Here is a 21,355-nt window from a genome sequence, read left to right as displayed (position 1 = left end):
GAGAGCTGTGTGCACACCCCAGAAAAGGACTTCCAAAGCTGCGAGGTAGCGAATGCAGGGTTTTAGCTCCTGATGTGATGAATGTGCATGCTAAAATTACCTTGATCTCCATTACCCAGCTGAGAGATGTCAAAAGAGTAAGGCTTTGGGAATGAGTCCGCCCCCGTGGCTTAAAAGCTTGCCTGTCAATCTACCTTAAACAAACCCTGCCTTGCCATAGACAGAGGAAAAGCTTTACCTCTGGAGGTGCAGCCATTGGCTGGGTCAATTTCCTTTCCATCAACTTTAAATGCCCAGCGGCCTGGAACATTGACGTTTGTGGTCTCCTGGATATTCACGATCTCGGGGGTTCTTGACCCGGGGAGGCTGAAGAAATTGGTGAGGTTTCCACCATTAAATCCTGCCTGCAGCACAAAAGGAAGACAAGATTTTTTGAGTACAAAAATCTCCCATGGGTTAACTGGCCCTACTGTCTTATTTTTAGAATCCAGCACCTCTAAAATCAAGAGGCCTCTTTTCCTGGAGTCATTGGGGCCAGCATTCCAGGTGAGAAAGGACTGCCTCGTTCATTTCATAGCCGAATCAGGGTGCCAAACATGGGCAGGACTAGCCTCATAGTTCACCTGCGAGATCAGACGTGCGTCTCTAGTTAAAAGCTGGTGGCAGGATTCCCTCCAGAATGCTGAGCCACAGAAGCAGAGAGTGCAGCGACGGAAACACGCGGGGGATGAAGTGGAGAGTCACCTACCTGTGCCATCACTCCACCAAGACCCGTCAGGGGGTCACCACCACTAGCCGTCCCCGTGGTCCAGTTGATCTCGTAATAATTGAAGAGGGTGAACGTGTAGGAGCCATCGGACACCAGGACAGCCTGGAAGGTGTTCACCTACAGGATGGGAATGCACAGTCTCATGACTTGCACTCCCCAGGAGGTCCTGGCCCCAGGGAGGTCCTCCCCTCACCCTGCGCCCTCCCCACCCACAGGCAGCTCAGAGCTGCTCTGCAGCCAGGCCCTCCAGCTCTGACTCCTCTCTGAATTTGTTCTCGCCTCCAGTGGGAAAAGCAAGACATGTGGGATTGTGCATCTAAAAGAGAAATTGCCTGAGATAAACCCAGAGTCTGACTCAGCGTCCGCTTACATCTCTGACTTCTACCAGACAGAAAATTCAGAGGCCTGGCTAAGCGTGTGATAATGTGAAAGCACCTATAGATGGCAGCATGAGAATAAACTACAGGAAAGACTCGGCCGGGGACCAGGATGAAAGCACCCATTCCCCTTGCAGAGTGGGTTGGACGAGGGAGCAGATACCAGTCCCTGTGATTAAAGTGGCCATGTGGATTGTGCTCTCTCCCTTCCCGGAAAACAACATTAATCTTGATGAGATGTCTCCCTTTTTAAAAATGAAAGTGAGAAAGTGATTTTTAAAAAGCACTTTGTGGAGAGAAATTACTCCTCTAATTGAGCATTTGTGCATCACTTTATTTCTGCAAAATCGTCAACATTCATCTGTACCCCAGACCAATGCTAAGATCGTATTGGCCCACGTATATCTTATAGCTAAGAAAACTAGGCACTCTGGGAAATGAGTTACTGGAAATTTCACAGTGACCCAGCAACAGAAAACGGGATTTGCGCCAGATTCCCAGTCCATCTCTCAGGGCACTGCCATTCCATGCTGCCTTCATTTTAAACTTTTTAGGATAGAGATGTTATTTAAATTCATATGAAACTTGTGAACGGTTTTCAGAAATAAGCTGTAGCAAACCCTGTCCTTTATATTTTCCGCTTGCTAATCTTTACCCCTTGTCACATGTTTTCAAAAAATTTAATAGAAATAGAGTTAAAAGGAGAGGCTGCATTGACCTTTTTCTATTCAAACCCAGCACTTTTCCCTGCTGCCTGACACTGTCCCGGTTAACAGTCTGTCCAATGCAGAGGAAGACACAAATCCTTATCCTGTGTAATCAAACTGGGGTAGAGGATCTTGGAAGCCCCAAATCTCCCCATTCTAGATGATCCCAGAAAGCGAGGCAAGCTACGAGTAAGAAGAGCCCTTTTTGTAAAGAACTTTTCTTCCCACGCTCTGTGCTGGCCACAGCTGATGGCGTTTGTGATAGACTTGCTCAGGTATATGCCTTCAGTCTCTGGCCCCATTCGACAGAAGAGGAAAGTGGGACACAAAGATGAGTGAGCAGTAGGTTCAAGATTGCTGTAAGGTCACCAGCAGGCTCTCTTTCAAGGGACAGGTGCAAAGTCAAGGTCACACAAGGACTAAAGCTACAGCCTCCTTCAGACCAGGATTCTCCTTCAGAAGGGAATTCCTTCTCCCACAATGAAGCTGGAAATATCTGGTCCAAGCAGGTCTCAAGAGCAATCCATTTCCAACCCCTGAAGTCACACCTCTAAACCAACCAGCCATCCCAGTGACACCCCAGAGGCTGACCGCCACCAGCATGCACCTTAGCTCACTCTCACACATTCCTACACTACAGAATTCTTCAACATTCATTCAAAGACTCTTCTGGATAAAAAACCTTTTTTGCTTCTGAGGACTTCAGCCACATCCGGAGGAGGCAGCTGAAGAAAGAAGAGTCTGGGATTTGGAGTTGGAGGACTTTGGTTTGAACCCCTGCTGTGTCTCCTAGGAGATACGAATCCTATCCTTTTTCTTGCCACTTGAAGGAGATACTTGGCCTCTCTGGACCTGTTGCCTTCCCTTGAAATTGGAGACAGTACTTGTCCAGGAACATTCTGGGGAGGGTTAAATGATATGCAAAAGTAGCCTTCAGCACCAGACACACAGTAAGCCCTCAATAAATACTAGTTTTCCTTCCTCGAAGTAAACACATCCTCTTTCCTTCCCTTCTGTTGGCCTCACATGAGAATTTTTTCCTGTAAAAGACCTCTCAAGCCCAGTGTTTAGCTGGCCTGTGATATGTGTTTCTGTACGGAAGGGGAAACATGGAATAACAGGATGAAAGAGGTGGGGCCAATTTCAAAGATGGTGATGGATGGACACTTTCGCAGCTCCAGAGAACTACACCATCTTTTTTTCTCCAAGGAGCTCAAAGCACTTAGAGGTTACCTCATTCATCCTCATAGAAAGAGTTCTCACCTAGTTCAGAAATTTACTCCAAAGTACAAGCCAGAAAGTATCTAAATTATCTTGCCATTTTTATTGCCAATGGAAGTTTTTTTGAAAAACTGGTGGTCAGCATTTGATGGGCATTTCTTCCCTCCACCCCATGCCACTAAAATTTATCGATTGCCGGCATCCCGCATTCTAACGCTGTAAGATATGAGGCTTAAAGGATATAAAACATCACCCGAGGAGTCATTAGCGATCCACAACGTGACAGAGGGAAATGTATGCTTCTTTAGAGGTTATTTCTAGCCAATGCATCCGCTGTTTAAACTTGTGTCTTTCTGTTCTACAGAACCTCTTAACGATAAAGTGCTTCTTGATGCTCTGGCTAGAAGGTGCTTAAACATAATGTGTTCGTGGTGTCGCAGCTGTGAACTGCAAACCCGGCACTTTTTCACCTCTCTCTAACTCAGTCGTTTGTGTTCCACCCCTAAACAACTGACTCATTGCCAAGGAAACTGGAAAACAGATGGAATTGGAAATAATCCTAAGTAAGTGGAGGGCAGATTTTTTGAGTTGTCTTTGCTTACTAGAAATTATACAGTTGAAGATGTGTCTACTACTTCAAAACTCTCCACTGGCAAAGTCACCCAAACAAGCTGCAGGCTTTTGTGAAAACTGCATTCTGTCCCTTTATGTAGAAAGTTGATTATCTCTGCGATAATGCCAGTGATAATCTTTCTTATTTGACTTTTATTTGACTGCGCATTTGGGATTTCAGAGCAGATGTTGAAATTTTATTCATGAAACACTTTCACTGCCCACTCTAATTAACATCAAATATGAATAATTTCAGCCCTGGTCGCAATAAAAAAAAAATATCACAACATAATGAGCCAGTTCATTTGGGCCCAAACTTGGGACGCTGTTTTTCTCTTCCAACCAAATTTTACTGGGGAGAGAGGGAGGAAATTAGGAATAGAGGGAGGCATTTGTACCTCTGTCAAGAGAAAAGGACCTTTGGGTCCCTAGATGGGCTCCTAAGCATGTGGCCTGGAATGGGTCTCCGTACCTCAATCACTCTCCTGCAAAACAGGAATGTCACTTACAGCGGGAAAGTTCTTGAGGGTTTTTTTAGGCATTAGTAATGATTTGTGATAGGGGTGACATATCTTCTGAAATATTACAGCTGACTGGGCTGGTTAGCTGTGATAGTTCCCTCTGTTTCCTGCAAAGTGGGTAGCAAGACTCATTAGTTTAACTCAAGGGAACTGACACTCCTTAGCTCTAATAATTAGACTCCTTCATGGTAGCGAAGATGGACAAGAATTAGATGTCAGGTTACGAAGTGGAAAGTGGAAAATTTGAATTATTACAGGTGTGGTGCTGCTGCCTCCATAAAACGTGACTTCCTCCCACGTCACAATGAAAACCCAAGTGGCAGAGAAGGTTGCCATGTCTTTGAAGTACTTCCTGATGTCCTTGGTGGCTCTTTTCAAGATGACAGGGTCCATGGTTTCTCTATAATAGATCTCGCCTCGAATTCCATTGTGCACATCCGCCCAAAATGGGGCGATGAAGGCCCTCCCATCCGTCAGGGGAAAGGATTCCGGCGTGAACTGACTCACTAGCACGTTGAAGGAAACAACTCCGTTGTTATTGACCTACGAAAATAAGAGAGGTTTTGCACAGCGGATCTGAAACCATAACAACTTCAGAGTCACAGACCAAGACAGGCATTCGCCTAACTGTATGAATGAAAACAACTTTTAAACTACTGAATTAGAACCCCCAAATGCCGGCTTCCATTGCTCAAACTAAGAGGTTCGTTTACTTCCAGACAAACTCATTGGTTTTCTTTCACATTCGATTTGTAACCAGCTTCATTTCTGATTAATAATCAGTCTCATTTTCATGTTCCCTATCCTGTCTCTATTATGCTTATCAAATGCTCCTGAGTTGTGCTTGTGCATGTGTGTACGTGTGTACTGCGGGTGAGATGTGCATGTGTGTGTACTGCAGGGTGTGTGTGTACTGGGATAAGGTGTATGGGTGTGTGTGTTCTGGGGATGGGTGTGTGTGTGTGTGTACTGTGGTGAGGTGTGTGAGAGTGTGTGTACTGGAGTGGGCTTTGTGTGTGTATTCTGGGGTGGGGAGTGTGTGTGTGTGTACTGGGGATGGGGTGTGTATACTAGGATGTGTATGTGTGTGTTTGTGACTGGGGTGGGGCGTATGTATACTAGGTTGGGGGGTGTGTGTGTGTGTACTGGGGGTGGTGTGCATGTGTGCTTACTGAGGTGGGACACATATGTGTGTACTGGGGGTGATGTGTATGTGTGTGTGTATATTGGAGTGTGTGTGTGTACTGGGGTGGACAGTGTGTGCATACTGGAGTGGGTGTGCATATATGTATGTACTGGGAGTGGGTTGTGTGTGCTTACTGAGGTGGGATGTATATGTGTGTACTGGGCATGGTGTGTGTGTGTGTGTATACTAGGGAGGGTGTGTACGTGTGTGTGTACTGAGGGTGGTGTGTATGTATATTTGGGTATGTATGTGTGTGTACTGGGAGTGTGTGTGTGTGTGTACTGGGGGTGGTGTGTGTGTGTGTGCTGGGCCAGACAGGGAGTAACATGGGTTCCAAAGATAGATTCAGGGTCACTAATACAAAATAAGCAGGAAAAAGAAATAAGCATGGAAGTAAAGTGAAATTTGAAAATTGAGGTGCTCTATATTAGGCCTTGCTTCCTATTTTATAACCAAAGAGGAGTGTCAGAGAGAGAGAAATCAAACACTCCGTCCAACTCCAGTCTCCGACGAACAATATTCTGCTTTGGGTGAGACATTTAAAAGACCTCTACTGATGTCACAACCACTCCTGTGCTCAGAGCAAGGACAAGGTTAAGACCTACAGATGCCCAGTTCCATTCCAGCTCGTGTGGTGTGATAGTGTCTTGGTACAATCGCTGCATAAAAATTGAGGCATGACTACGTTGTTTATATAAATGACTATCTTATGGTGATTTCTTCATGATCTGTAAATGGCTTAGTAAACCAATTAAATAGGAAACCTTACTGGAAATCACAAGCCAAGATACACCCTCAGTTTACAAGGGACCTGTAAACAATTCAACCTCTGCCTGAATCTTTAGCTCTGTACGTTGCTAGATAAACTGATTTAACTCCGTGGCTTACATGGCTTCAGCAGCAGAGGTGCCTGTAGTGAAACTGCAATTCTTGGATATAGAAAACCTGGAGATAATTTTCCTATACACTCCAATCATATGTTAATTTCCTGTTAACCAGTAACATTATGGACATTAACAGTGGCCCAGATCCCAGAGGCAAGTTATCAAGGCCTGGGCCAAGGGTAGGTCTACATGTTTGGAAGTAAGGCTTTGGGTTTGGAAGAGACTTAGAGTCTGTTGTCTTCCAGTAATAGGGAACATCCTAGAGGCTTGAAGAAAACTGCACTACTCAAAGTGTTGGAAACGCAAGGAACAATGTATCCTCAAATAAGTCTGCCTCAGGTTAAGGACCCTCCTGTTGCAAGGGCAAGAAAAAATTCTTCAGACTCCATATCACACAGTGCAATAGAGAAGTAAAACTAGCTTAACTGGGCTTCCAGTACGGAAGTCCTCACTCTATTATTGCCAAAATCAGGTCAACACATCCCAAAACTTAAAACCAGCTATTGCAGACTAGGGAGGCCCTGTCGTGAGTAGAGAATAAAAGGCGTTTCAGGATGTCAGAGTGAAGTGTTTGCTAGGGAACAATAGGTGTAATTAAAACACACAGACTGGCAGAGGAAGCTGGTGATGACTCACATGTGTCTTGATTATATCCTATGGTTGAGATCAGTGGTTCTCAAACTTTTGTGGGCATCAGAACCACTTGGAGGACTCATGAAAACACAGATTACTGGCTCCTCCTCCCAGAGTTTCTGACTCAGTAGGTGTGGGGTGGGGCCCAAGAAATGACATTGCTCATGAGTGCCTGTGTAACCCTGCCTCTGCAGGTTCAGGGACTACCAGTTAGGTAATGGAACAGGGAACTCTTTTCTAGCGGGAATCATCCCGGAGTCATAAATCAAAAGTTGGGAAGAGAGAGGTCCCAGAGGTAGAGATGGCCAGAGGTGGACATGCTTAGGGTTGCATTCTTCCTCCAGGGATGTGGTATAATCCCTCACCCAGTTCTTTAAGGCCAACAATAAAGGCAGGCTCAGTTGCTCTGAGTCTTCCTCTTCATGTGCAACCGTTTCACTAGCAGCAAACCCAATGATCCAAAAAAACAAAAACAAGAACCTGAGAACACAGGTGCCTAGAAGAGCTCTGATCACAAATGGGACCATTTCTTAGTGCGGGTTGAGCAATGGGATCCTCTGGCCTATCTACAGACGATTATTGAGGGTGGCCAATTCTGCAAACAACTTTGATATAATAGTTGATTACCCCTCTACTGTGTTCAGACTTTGCTTCGAATTGGTAGGAAGCCCAAGAACAACAGATGCCTAAACTTTTCACACCCCCAGAAGGGAAAGAAAAATGATATTGCTCCTACTGTGGTTCATTGTATCTTTTTATCTCATTGAGTAGCAGAAATAATGTTCATGGCATTGGGGCTTCTGCTTCACTTCTATGTTTAATCACCCACAAAAGCAATTTATTACCCTGTATACTCCTCCACCATGAACATTAGCCATTAAATATACCTTTGACTTTCTTAATCATAAAACCTATCAGCTCATGAAATCTCAGAACTTGTCGTTTTGGCTGCCAATAAATCCTCCTTCCCAGAGCTCTGGAAGAGGATACTTAAAATGCTTTTCTTAATGACAAACAAAAGGGAGAGCCAGAGAGCAACAGCTGGGCTGCTTCTCCACTTACATAGACAGTGCGGTAAGGAACGCCAAAGAAGAAAACTGGGATGGCCAACTTAATCTCAGATGAGCTTCCATCGTCTACTTTAGGGGTTTTGGTGTCATTCTGCCAAAATGGATACATGAGCTCCCTGGGCTGAGCTGTCAAGAGAGATGATGGTTAGATAGATGGCAGCTCCCTCTTCCGTTTGGCAAGCTACATCCCTCCTACTTACTGAAGCCAGTTTCTTTCAGTAAGGCTTGCAAGCTGAACACAAGTCACACTGCCCTCTCATTCATCCTAAACCTAGGCCATACACAGTGCAGTATCTTCTGCCTCTGGGAAAGGGGAGAACAGGAATGATAATGTTTCTCCATAGGAGAAAGCGCTTTGTGCACGTTCTTGCACTTTCATGCATCTTGGTGATATCTACGGTTACAACTGGCTGGAAATTTGTGAAACTTCCCTGGAACCTGGAGCTTTCTGGGTACTGAGAGGCAGCCTCTAGGTCTGGCATGGCCACAGTTTTGAAGCTCCCTTTCTAGCTCAAGAATTCCACTATCGTGTCTTCCTGAAAGGAGTTCCCTCCCTCTTGCCGCACAATTGGAGAAAATCCCAGATCCCAGAAGGAAATAAACAACAGTGGGGACTGGGACAAAAGTGGGAGGAGAGGATTTGTAGTAATTGGCCCATGAATGACCTTGATTGAGGGCTGGCCCTGCAAGAGGCTCTTTGTCCAACTCCTTTTTACAAAAGACAGACACGAGATCCTCCGCGGTCAGGGGGTTGGGTCCTTGAGAACTCTTTGGAGAGGAATTGCAGGGCTCTGACTGGTCCTCCTGGTCACGGGAGAGCCATCACACAAACACACACTGCACCCCGCCGTGACAGGGTTACCCCCGTCCTGGCAGCCCCGGCTTGCTGCTCCCAGGTTTCCGGTCCGTACTGCTGCAAGGTGTGGCTCAGTTTTGTGGGAGAAATGAGACAAGTTCCCTAGGGTCTGCATCACTGAGGATCAAGTCCAATAGTATCTGTGAAATAATCTACATTTTGGGTGTTACTTTTCTCTGCCTCTGTCCTTTCTTCCCTGAATGAATATAAGACAATAGGACACTATCATTTTCTCCCTTTTTCCCTTTTTTTAAATTTCTCATTCTCAGGGGCAGCGGCAAGCCCATTCTGAGCATCAGCCACACTTCTTGAGGTACCTGCTTGCTGCCATGAGATGCCGACGCCCCCATTCTCATGTCGGGCCTTCTCCTCAGGAAAGTCCCTGCTCTGTGCTGATGGAAGCAATAGGCTGGGGAGCAACCGGCCAAGGACTGTCTTTGCTCCTTTGGGAGGCTTTTAGTGAACAGACAACAGCTCATGTAAAAGAGAGTGCAAAGGGGCCAGAAAGCAGGCCTGTTGCACCAGGCCGAGAGCCAGCTCTCCAGTTCTGAAGCAGGGAGCAAGAGGAGTTCTGCCTCAACGGAGGGCTAATTTCTTTCCAGGGGCTGACATCCGAGGAAAGCAGGGAAACGAATCTGGTCATTAGTGTATATGCATCGTCCAAACCCCAGAAGTTGCTGAGAAGCTGCCCGAATTTGAGCCTGTAGGAGGCACTGTGTCAGATCACAGGAGCTCTGGGCCCATGAGCTGTATTTAATTTACAACCAGCAGGTGAAAAGGGGTCTTCTAACATTTCTATTTACATAATAGTAACAAATTAAAAATTCCTAGAAGGTACGAATTAAAAAAAAATCTTTGTATTATACACAGGTACTTATTTCTCAAGTTAACAGTAACAAATTGTGTCCTGGCATGGATTTATCCTTCATGGGGAACTTTTTAGGAGTCGTGCCCAAGTATGAATGAGGGCTTAAATTTACACTGAATTATCATCATTTTTTGGAAAGATTAATTGGTATTTTGGGCTGCATTAATTGGCCAGTCTGCCTAGGGAATGGAAAATCCATAATACCCCTTGGAGGAGAGAGAAAACCATGGCCAGGGAGAATGATCCTAACCTCCTCTTCTGCTGCAAAGGTGAGGCAGTTTGCAAGATTCTTCTCTTTGCGGGTGATCCTAATTAGTTCACAATTTTGAATAGGAAAGAATGGACAGTTAAATATTTTTAATTTTAAGAAGGATACAAACAATAAGAATATCTAATATGGTAAATAATACTTGTCAAATGAAAAGGAGGGTGCTAAACACAAGGGCATAGGTTTAAACTACAGTAATTAACACCTCAGAAGCCATTATTATTAAAATATATATATATGTAACTGTTAGCAGCATGGCCTATCAATAACATCAGAGTTGCTAAAAGAAAGAATATCCCTATCCATGCTTGCCCTAAGCTGAGAATTTCACAATAAACATAGCTATGTTTCCAGGATTTTTTTTCCCACCAAATAAAATGTACTTTCTTGGAGCTGGGGTAGAAGGTTGAAATCACGGGCCCTCTTTCATTCTTGTGGGGTCTCACACTGTGGTTTAACTGTTTAAATTCACCAACTCTGGAAAAACATTAGCGCTGCACAGGGGCTGGACATGCGCACCTCAGACTTATACTCACGTGCCACCTGAACTAGACAAACTCTCAAAGTAAAGAAAGGTGCCTGAGAATTTTAGCCATAAAATGTTAAAATCTATGTAGACTACCCCATCTTTGTCTAAAATCCAAAACAACAGTAGAAAAAAATATATGTGGCCTTTCACTTACGCAGGGCAATGCTACACAGAGAAAGCGAAGGAATCACTGAGGGGAATAATTATCTTATTTAACTTGAAGTTTTAGATTTGGGGGCCACGTAAAAGGTCACTGATATACAAGCCACTGACATCAATACCATTGTAATTTCCTAGTTTTAGGCCAAAATAAGTAGATTATTTAAAGTCTCCACCGCAAATTAAATGCCTTAATGGGAATCAGTGATCAGACATGAGGTGCACATACACCTATCTTATCTACTTTTAATGGAAGTATTTTGCATTATTTTAAAGATCTACTCCATTAGCACAGGGCAAGCTGGTATATACAAATAGTATTTGAAGTTAAATCAGAAGAAAGTGGGAATATAAGTAAACCTCATTTAAAGTTAATGAATTTTACCCTTGATAATAGAATTTAATTACATTTTTCTCGTGTATCTGTCGACACACATGCACCTGCCCTTACAATTATGGTTCCTAATAAACGTGTCTCTTTATCAATTCAAGAGCATGCTAACTGAGAGCTTTATGGAATTCTGTAGTACTCACCTTGGTGCCGTACAAGTGCGAAGATGAAAGAGACCCAAATTCTAAGGAATGATGAATAATTCATCCTGGAATTTTAAAAAGAAAAAGAAAAAAAAAATCCCCAGCTTGCCAGAGTAAATAGAACACCAGGTGTGTTTGGTGGCGAATCCCAAGACCATCAAAACCATCACAGAACAAATTCACGTAACAACATCAACAGTGCTGAGTCGGGCTGAAATCCCCTGAATGCTGGCAGGTCCTCCTAAGTTCAAAACTTCACGAACAAATTATAGCTGCTCAGAAGAAGCCAGTCTGGAAGTGTAATGATATCGTTCGAATTGTCAAGTAATTATTTAGAATTAGTGAGAGCAGTATGAGTAAAGGAAAGGTATCTCCTGTGCATCGAATAAAGCACTGAAAACTAGGACCCAACGCTAAAGATGCATGCGGGTCCCGGGTTGTGTCTCTGCACCAGAAACCACACCCCAGTAAGACCTGGCTTTCCTAATTTTCACAACAGCTTTCCACCAAGATCAAACAAAAGTTGGTTAAAACACAATATGTTCTACAGCTAGGAGAATTTAGAGTTTGCCATCACCTTCTCCATAGAAGGGAGCCGATCCATCATTCTGAAGTATTGACCAGATTCAGGGCCAGTCTACTCTGTTCACTGACTTCACATAGTGAAATGAATGATAGAAACATTAGTAATAAAAAAAAGAACCCGTCCAGAATTGGAATCACAATAAAAAATAGAATCCAGTGCACAAGCAACCAATTAATTCCAGCAAGTTAATTAAAGAAGGAACGCAGCAAAGATGAACTTGTTTTCGTGTTAGTTTACAATCAGTTGCACGGTGGTTTTACCCTCCATTAGGAGTGCGTTTTGTCTGTGTCACTCTGCAAAGCTACAATGAGAACACGGATGCAAGCTCAAGTTAGATATCACCAAAGTGCGTGGCTAGACCATGAAGTCTCCTCCTGAGAGTATTCTTAAAAAGAAAAACCTTCCTCTTATTTGAAGTTATCACAATTCTTCAGCCAAACTTTCACGGGAAAGGCAATGAATTTATCCTGTGAGAGTTTTATTGCAAATCTTTAGTTGTCAAGTATGTATGTTGTAATTTCAAGCACATATTAAATATTAGACAGTTTTGCTGGAAACGGTACAAAGGCTTTAGCAGAGATCACACACAGCTTTAACGGAGACAGATGCCATGCAAGTTTAAGACTACAGCCCTTAGGGAACTGGTTCAGAGAGAAGTAAGGAGGATTCATTTAGATATTTGTATTTACAAAAAATGTCACTAACCTGTTCTGTAGAGGCTGGAGAAACTGAGTCAGAAATATTAAGTCAAATCTTAGTAAGCCAGGAAAAATTAGGTAAAACAAGAATTCATGTCAGTTCTCCTCAACTTGTTGCCAATAATTTCTGATTCCTGAAATGATGTCTGAATCCTGTACTCTTAAAACCAAAAATTAAGTTAGTCCTACACTAGAGACAGGTAAGTGTTGAGCTGCAATCAAGTTTTTTCTATTGATTAAGGAAAAGTAAATCTAAAGATCAGTTTCAGGATTGCGTAGAGAGGTTCTTTTCCTGAAAAACTAGACCTTTTTTTCCCCCTTTAAAAAAAAAAAAAAAAAGGTAGATTCAGATGGAAATGTCAGGTACTTGGAGCTGAAACCTTGGGCCTTTCTGATCAGAATCACTTTGCACTGAAAAACACAAAAGAAAACCCCCCTTCTACCTTTGTACCCAAAAGAAGCAACTGTATAATGTTACAGAATTAGCATCCACCGGCATGGGATTAAAACTCCGAACAAAGCAGCTGCCTCCAACATTTAAATGAAGTTGGTTTTCCATTAAAGTCTTTTTTTGTTTCTCTGGTTTTGGACAGTCGCCACAGATAGGCTCTACTCTATTTTTTCACAGGTATGTATGAAGTATTTAAAGAAACTTTTCCAAACTTTTTAAGTTTTATGCCCTCTCTTTTCTCTCTGATGCATCGCTCTGCAGGAGATAGGACAGGGCAGTTTCCAGCAAAATCTAACAAGGGACCTAGTGCTAGACATGATCTTCCACAAGGGAAATCTCAAACTGTGGCCTGGAAACCTCCCCTGACACCCAGGGAGGGTCACTGGAGGCAGAGGGGGGAGATAAACCCCTCCTGATAAAAGTTTGCAGTAAGTAAATAGTTTAAAAGGCATGTGAATAAGGGGAAAACGTGCTCGGTTAGTTGCTTCCAAGCATCCAGTAGATGTGGAATAAGCAAAACTGGCTAAGGCATAAGCTGAATCTACTATTCGAAATGTTTAAATGGAATTTATCAAGAAAGAAGTAACTTGACTGTAGCAGGAAAAAAACTCTTCTGTAAATCAATGGGAATTTAAAAATTATTCCAAATTTTCTCTGACCAGACATTTAAATGCCAACTGTACAAAAGAAATATAATTCTAGGTTTAAGCATGTTGTCACAAGAGTGTTTGGTGAACTAAATTTTTTAGTTTAAATTACTCCATGTTTTTCCAAAAACCTGTGAAAATTCAGCAGGTTTCCCACATTGTTTATTCTCTCACTGGTGTTATGAATCCTCCACACATATTTACTTACAGATGTTAAATGACTGCTTCTCTCCAAATGACTCACATTTATTTATTTTTCTTTGGATTCTAGGAGTGCTTAGAATGGCACATATTTATATAACAGAAAAGCTAGTTTCTTGGGTGCCTATTTAAAATAAAATTAAGTTCAAATCAAAGACACATTAGAGAAGGATTCTCTTTGTCCAGCCTTAGGTTGTAGTCCAGTAGTCAACCTACATGTCTTGAAGCAAAATCGTTGGCTCCGTTTTTCGTGTTAGTTTACAATCAGTTGCACGGTGGCTTCACCTTCCATTAGGAGCGCTTTTTGTCTGTGTCACTCTGCAAAGTTGCGATGAGAACACGGATGCAAGCTCAAGTTAGACATCACCAAAGTGCGTGGCTAGACCATGAAGTCTCCTCCTGACAGTATTCTTAAAAAGAAAAACCTTCCTCTTATCATTTGAAGTTATCACAATTCTTCAGCCAAACTTTCACGGGAAAGGCAATGATCTTCCTGGTGGCATATTAATTGCTTTCTTCCTTTTTCATGCTCTCTAGGATATTTATATCTCAGCCCTTTTGACCCACGCTGGATGCTCCATCCTTCTCGAGGCAGGACTGCTGCTGGTATAAATGCCATCGGGGTATAACCAGATACACAAGATGGTGGCATACATGAATTAGAATGCCTTTGAGAATCCGGCTGCAAGGGAACACCAGGTGCGTGGGGAGACGCCAGGTTGGCTTATCACTTTGGGAAGCTGGTCAGTGAGTGTGTGTTCTGGTGTACACCCAGTGGTCACAGATTGACAAATGACAAAAATCTCTTTTCCTGCTGTGTCAGCAGGAGGACTTATTTTGTTGAAAGTGTGAGGTGAGCAAAGATTTTGACAAGATTTAGATGTGGGATAGGGTGGGGGTGCATCGGAGCTAGTCAACCAAGATATTTGTTATCTCGCCATTAAAAAAATGGCGAAGTTGATGCTATTTTATAGGCAAGAGGAAAGACGGCTCAAACAAAATAAAAAAATACAGTCCTCTAAAATCAAGTAGAATGGGTTTTACGTGTGGGATGCTTTTGTTTTTGTGTTGTTTTCTTAACTTTCATATACCTTTTTCTGTGGAACAGATGGTCAGATGTGAGCTACTTTGAAATGATGCAGTTATTGGCTATGGCAGACATGGAGATGCGCCACTCAGACCCCCCACTAAACTCCGTACAACAGAGATGTGAGAAGCACAGTTGGCCAACAGCCTCTAGCCCTCAGCGCTTTCAGGCTCAGCCCCAGTGCTGAAACCCAGGACACACTCTTCATGGGACAGCCCTCCGCCAATAACTGGGCAAGGTCAGGCTACACAGTCTAGCACTTTCCAACCAAAGCAGGACTCCCCAGATGGGCAGTTTTTGCTCTGGAGAGCCCTGTTGAATGACAAAGACTTGGTCAGGTGCTCAAGGGAAGCAGTTCTATTATACCAATGTCAAGGTCTACCTGGGAAAAACATACATATGTGTGTGTGTATATAGGTATATATAATTTATTACACATTATATGCATACATATATATTATACATGTGATTTATCATATACACATGTACACACACATGTACATATAGGTATTTTATATGCTTATTTTATATACCTAGCCTCATTTGGAGGCTATCTGGGTAGATGCCTCCAAAGATTTATTTCTGAAAATTTCTGATCCTTTAGACACACCCTACTGCACACCATCAGGAACTAAAATTTCCCCCAGCACAGGAAGACAGTAGAGAGGACTTCCCCCGACAAGGCAACAGTTGCTCTCTTCAAAAGCTGCTCCCACCTTCTCTCCTGAATGCCAGGCCTGTAATCTGGGCTAAGCTGCTGCATAACCCAGCCAGAGACATGCTGGGCCTGACAGGAGACAAAAGGGACTGTGCCCACGAAGGTGCTGCAGGTGCAAAGCGCCAGCACGCACTGGTAGGGATGAGGGGAGGGCATACCCAGGGGCACTCTCTAGAGCTACAGACTTCAACGTGGTGTCAAGAGCACCAGCGGATGGTGCAAACTCACTCCTAGAGAAGCTTCTAGAAGCCTGGAAAAAGTGATGGCTCACACTGAGCAAGGTTCAAATGCCTGAATTACCATGGCAGATGGCCGAAGAAGGGACCAAAAGGCTCACAGATGTTTGCATGGTGGAATAGATATATTATGTGACTCTGCTAGGCCCACTGGACAATCACGTTCCATGGAAGGACAGAGGACAGACGCACCAGCCACCAAAGCCAGCAGGAATATACTGGAGAGGGAGGCACCAGTATCACTAAGCAGCTCAGTAGTGGCTCCCTAATGCCAGCCAAGGCTAATGCCAGGAAAGGTGATCATGGAACTTGGCTCTGATAGCAACGGAGATGATGGGTCCCTGCAGAAATACAGGCCAGGTGACATAACGCTACTGTGTGAAGCCAGGGATGCTGGGAGGGCAGTCATAATTTTTGTAATGACCAAGAAGATCAGAGGGGCAGCCAAGGGACCTGATCCTTAAAGAGTCAAGGACATGCTTAATAAAGCACAGTATCCAAGGGGCAAAGCAGATGGGCAGCCAGCAAAAGCATGGTTTCCTCTGTATAATAATATAAAAGAGCAAGAGCCAGGCGCGGTGGCTCACACCTGTAATCCCAGCACTTTGGGAGGTCGAGGCAGGCAGATCACCTGAGGTCAGGAGTTCAAGACCAGCCTGGCCAACATGGTGAAACCCTATCTCTACTAAAAACACAAAAATTAGTGGTGGTGTGCCTGTAATCCCAGCTACTCAGGAGGCTGAGGTAGGAGAATTGCTTGAACCCGGGAGGTGGAGGTTGCAGTGAGCCGAGATCTCACCACTGCACTCTAGCCTGGGCGACAGAGCAAGACTCTATCTCAAAAAAAGAAAGAAAGAAAGAAAGAAAAAAGCAGGAATGGTTGAGAAAGGTGGAGAGCAGTGGTCCCAGTAAAAAAAAACCATGGGCCCTGCTTGGTTTCTGGATCTGAGTCAGTTTTCAAATCTGGAATCTAGACTGAAAAGGTAACAGGTACCCAAAGGGCAGGACCCTCCAACACCATGGCAAATATGGTAATTTTCCCAATCTGTCCCCAAAAAGACCTTTGGCCATTTACACAAGTGACCATAGACTGGGAGAAGGAGAATGCTTAGACATTTTGAGGACTGTTATAGAAGGAGTTTGAGTTAATAATGATAAAGACTCCATTAAAGTGGGAACACATAGGGCTCAGAGAATAAAAGGAATCCTAGAAAAGTTTACAGTGGGTTTACAGGGGCTGCAGACCCGTTGGATGTTATTTTCCCAGTCCAAAGATATTACAATAAAATTAAGCTTAAATCAAAGATTCACCTAGAGAAGGATTCTCTTTGTCCAGCCTGTATTAAGGTTTTAGTCCAGTAGTGAACCTAAATGTCTCGAAGCAAAATCGTCAGCTCTATTTTAATAAACTGCTAGCAGCATACTAATTGTTTTCTTTTTCCATGCACTCTAGGATACTTATATCTCAACCCTTTTGGCCCACGTTGGATGCTCCATTCTTCTCGAGGCAGGACTGCTGCTGGTATAAATGCCATCTGGGCATAACCAGATACACAAGATGGTGGCATACATGAATTAGAATGCCTTTGAGAATCTGGCTGTGAGGGAACATCAGGTGCGTGGGGAGAGACCAAGCTGACTTATCATTCATTGGATTAGGAAGCTGGTCGGTGAGTGAGTACCATTGGGATTGATGTATTAATACTTGGCACATTGCATCTTTAGCTTATAGAGTAACAACTATCATAGTAAGGAAGGCAAGTGGAAATCTCTGACACTCCCTGTCCCTACTCCGACTAAAGTAGTCACATAAAAGAATATTGCACCCTGGGCTGTGGGGAGAATGGTAAACATTAGTATCACTCTTAAAGAAAAGGGGTGGTGAACTCTTACCATATCTTTATCGAACTGGCCAGGATGGATCCTAGAGAATGGCTATGGACTACTCCAACTTCAACCAAGTGGTAGTACCAATCGCAGTTGCTGTGCTTCAGATACGTGATATGTGGCCATTCATTTGACAAATGCATTTTTTTCCCTGTTTGAATCAGGAATGAGGGTCAAAAATAGTTCACATCTTATGGAACAGACAACAATATATATCTATATTTCTAGCTTTGCCCCAGGGCTATAAATCTCCCACCTTCTTTCATATTGTAATGAAAGAGTTCTGAGTCATCTGGGTACTACAGAACATCACCTTGATTCACTGTATTGACAACATCAACAAACCGGGCACCATGGGCAAGAGATGGCCAGCAGGCTGGACGCCTTAGTAACACACAGGGGCTCCAGAAGATGGAAGATAAATCCTACAAAGATTCAGGGATGCTATTTCAGTAGTTGTAAGGAATCCAGTGGCCAGGAACATGCTGGGACAACTCCTCCAAAGGAAAAGGCAAATTGCTGCATCTTGTAGCCTGTCTACAAAGAAATTCTTTCTTCTTTGTCAGCTTCTTTGGGTTCTGGAGGCTACATGTTCCAAACCCAGAGAAATTGCTTCAGGTGATATGAAATTAAGCCAGTTTTGTGTTGGTCTGAGAACATAAAAGAATTCCATTGCAGCTCCAGGCTACGATGCAAGCAGCTCTGCTGCTTGGGCCATGTGTTCAGTAGGTCCTTTGATATTGGAGGTGTGTTTGGTGGAAAAAGATGAAATGTGGACTTTATTGCAAACCCCAGGGGAAGAACTACCACATAGGCCCCTGGAGTTCCGGAGCAACGTCATGTCATCTGCAGCAAAGAATTACACACCTTCTGAAAATCAGCTCTCTCATGGGACTAGGCCATGTGATGGAATATTTGTCTAAGAGACAGTGGTCATGTATCCAGAACTTCCCACGAAGACCTACGCCTTGTTGGACCCACCAAGTCATGAAGTCAAGTGGACCCAGTAGCAATCTAGCATAAGATGGAAATGACATATCTGGGACCAGTCATGAGTAAGATGCCTGAGTAGGTAGTCCAGACTCCATGTCACCTGACATAGTTGTGTCAGTACCTGCTCCCCAACCAGATCACACATATGGCTATATGTGGGAAGGTGAATACGACAAGATGGAGGAGGAGGAAGAAGCCTAAGCCTGGTGCATGGATGGACTCAATTGGTGTGTGTGCGCGCAAGCCTAAAGCAGACGCTGGTTGGCTTCATGACAGCCTCATTCGAGTGGCCTTGAAAGACAATGATAAGAGAACATCCTCTCAACGTGTGGTGCTTTGGGTGATATATCTTGTCATGCATTTTGTGTCAAAGGAGAAAGAGTTCTGAGGTTAGAATATGTACAAACTCATAGGCAGTGGTAAATGACATAGCTGGCTGGACAAAGGCCTGGAAAGAAAAAGATGGGAAAATCAGTGACAAAGGGGCCTGGATAGACAGATGAGGGTGGACATGAAGTGTGAAGATCTTTGTGTCATATATTATCACCTACCAGAAAACATCCACTACAAAACAGGAACTAAACAACCAAGTAGACAAAACAACTCGGCCAGTTGATGTAAAGCAGTCTTCATCAGTGTTGGTCCAATGGGCGCATATATAAAGTGGCTACAGCAGCAGGATTGGAGGTTATGCATGGGTCAAACAGCACGAACTTCCATTTAGCAGGCTGGTCTAGATACCACGGTATCTGAAATGTTCAATCTGTTCAACCTGCGAATAACAGAGACCAAGGCTGAAATCCCAATATGTTACTGTTGGGGAGACCATTTGGCCATCTGGTGGCAAAATAACCACATTGGACCCCTTTCATCCTAGAAGGGTCAGCACTTCCTTTCCACAGGGATGGAGCCATATTCTGGACATGGGTATGCCTTTCTTGCCCAGGGGCCTCAGCCAGCACCACTAATGGGAGGCCTGCAGAATGCCTTATCCATAAGCATAGAATTCCATGCAAAATAGCATCTGACTAGGGAACCTGCTTTATGGAAAAGGAAGTGTGGCAGTGAGCCCACGGCCATGGGATTCACTGGTTGTAGTAGTGACAGTATGAGCGGAAGATGCCAGCTGAGAAGATGCCAGGTGAGAATTGAAGTAAATTGCTTAAGGAGTAGGTGAAGCACCACCCTGAAGACAATATTATGCAAGGATGAGGTGCTATTCTCCAGGATACTGTGTACACAGCGAGTCAGAGACCTTTGTAGGGTGCGGTGTCCCCAGTAATAAGACTACATGGATCCAGGAACCAAGGTGTGAAGGCAGGAGTGGCCCTACTTGCCATTACTCCCAATGATTACTGGGGGACTTTGTGCTCCCCAATCCCTCATCTCTGGCCTATGCAGTTGGAAGTCCTGGTTCCTCAAGAGGGTACATTCTCACCAGGGGATGTGAGTCCTGCTGAATGATAAGCTATGGGCTGTAATGGTGCCTGGACACACTGGGCTCCTTGTATGCAAAGACTAGCAGGCAAGAACATGAACCATCATCTTGTTAGGAGTAGCTGACTCTGATCAGCAGGAGGAGGCAGGGCTATTGTTATACATTGGGTTCAAGGGATAACATATGGCACTCAGGTGACCAATTTTGGTGCCTCTTGGTACTCCCTTACCCAATTAGACTGTGATGGACAAGTGTAGCAACCCTAGTCTGATCAGCATACGATTACGAAGGACTCAGACTATAAGGAACGAAGGTTTGATTAAGGTTTGAGTGAAACCACCAGGTAAGCCACTGAGACCAGAGAGACAAAAGCCAAGGGGTTATAAGGATAGTGGAAGAGGGAGAGAGTGGGTACCAGTTGTCACTCTGAAATCAACTGCAGTGACAGGAGTGTTAAGCCATTTTCCTAGCCTCCCTCTTCTAAGTTTCCTCTCAGATAGAGAGGCCCACCAGAGCCCTAGAGGAGCTGCCATTGATCATGGATGGAAAATTGGATCTACACATTGCATGGAGTGGACCGTGGCAGACACTAAGATGCAAAACTCAGACCCACCCTCAGAAAAGGGATGATTTCCAGCTACAAGGTGTACGGTTAGCTGACAGCTTCCAACTGTTGGCTCCTTTAGCATCTATATCAGTTCAAGCTGAGGTTATGTTCTTGAAGCATTCCCATATCAACGATTGAGAAAAGTATTGGTAAAGGGCCCTGGCCATTTCTGGCCAAGGTAGGACTCATCTAATGGAAAATCTGTGCTCCAGAGCATCCTATTGGGCTGACTGATTCAGGTCTGTAGCATGGTCTGATGGTCCATCTCGCTCAACCCTACTTCTTCCCCGTTCTTTCACAGGTGTTACTCCCCAGCAAACTTCCTGCACTCCCAACTCCACCTCAGCATCTGCTTCCTGGACAACAGAATCTGTGACATTGATGTCTCTGATAAATTTACAAGCCCTGTACAACTGTTTTGCTTCACTGTATGAACTACCATGGAGTCCAAATAGTTCTGTAATGCAGTTGTTTCTACCACTTATCCACTGAGTGAATAATGTCTAACCTCCTAGATCTAGCTCATTCAGGTGATTACATCTAAGGCTATATTTACATTCTCCCTGAAAATGGTAATGTTGTCTATAACAGGATCCTCAAAATACATGAGGT

General features: G+C 44.0%; 1 protein-coding gene across 7 annotated transcripts in view; it reads right to left on the bottom strand.

Moving 5' to 3' along the window:
* Window positions 1–21,355, bottom strand: part of LOC126936555 (tubulin-specific chaperone cofactor E-like protein) — a 168,303-nt gene that overhangs the window by 78,839 nt on the left and 68,109 nt on the right. For 2 of the 7 annotated variants that reach the window (XM_050759284.1, XM_050759289.1), the window contains exons 1-7: window positions 19,250–19,432; window positions 17,712–17,856; window positions 11,195–11,259; window positions 7,973–8,106; window positions 4,463–4,750; window positions 749–886; window positions 239–404 (exon numbers count right to left, since the gene is read on the bottom strand). In XM_050759284.1, the coding sequence (XP_050615241.1) occupies window positions 239–404; window positions 749–886; window positions 4,463–4,750; window positions 7,973–8,106; window positions 11,195–11,259; window positions 17,712–17,856; window positions 19,250–19,259 (946 nt within the window). In that variant the 5' untranslated portion in view covers window positions 19,260–19,432. Of the gene's footprint in view, window positions 1–238; window positions 405–748; window positions 887–4,462; window positions 4,751–7,972; window positions 10,013–11,194; window positions 15,334–17,711; window positions 17,857–19,249; window positions 19,433–21,355 lie in introns of those variants that run through there. The other 5 variants (XM_050759286.1, XM_050759285.1, XM_050759295.1 and 2 more) reach the window with 5 other exon arrangements.

This window comes from Macaca thibetana, chromosome 14, assembly GCF_024542745.1.
Source record: "Macaca thibetana thibetana isolate TM-01 chromosome 14, ASM2454274v1, whole genome shotgun sequence".
Classification (NCBI taxonomy): domain Eukaryota; kingdom Metazoa; phylum Chordata; class Mammalia; order Primates; family Cercopithecidae; genus Macaca; species Macaca thibetana.
This window is presented reverse-complemented; position numbering and strand designations above follow the sequence as displayed.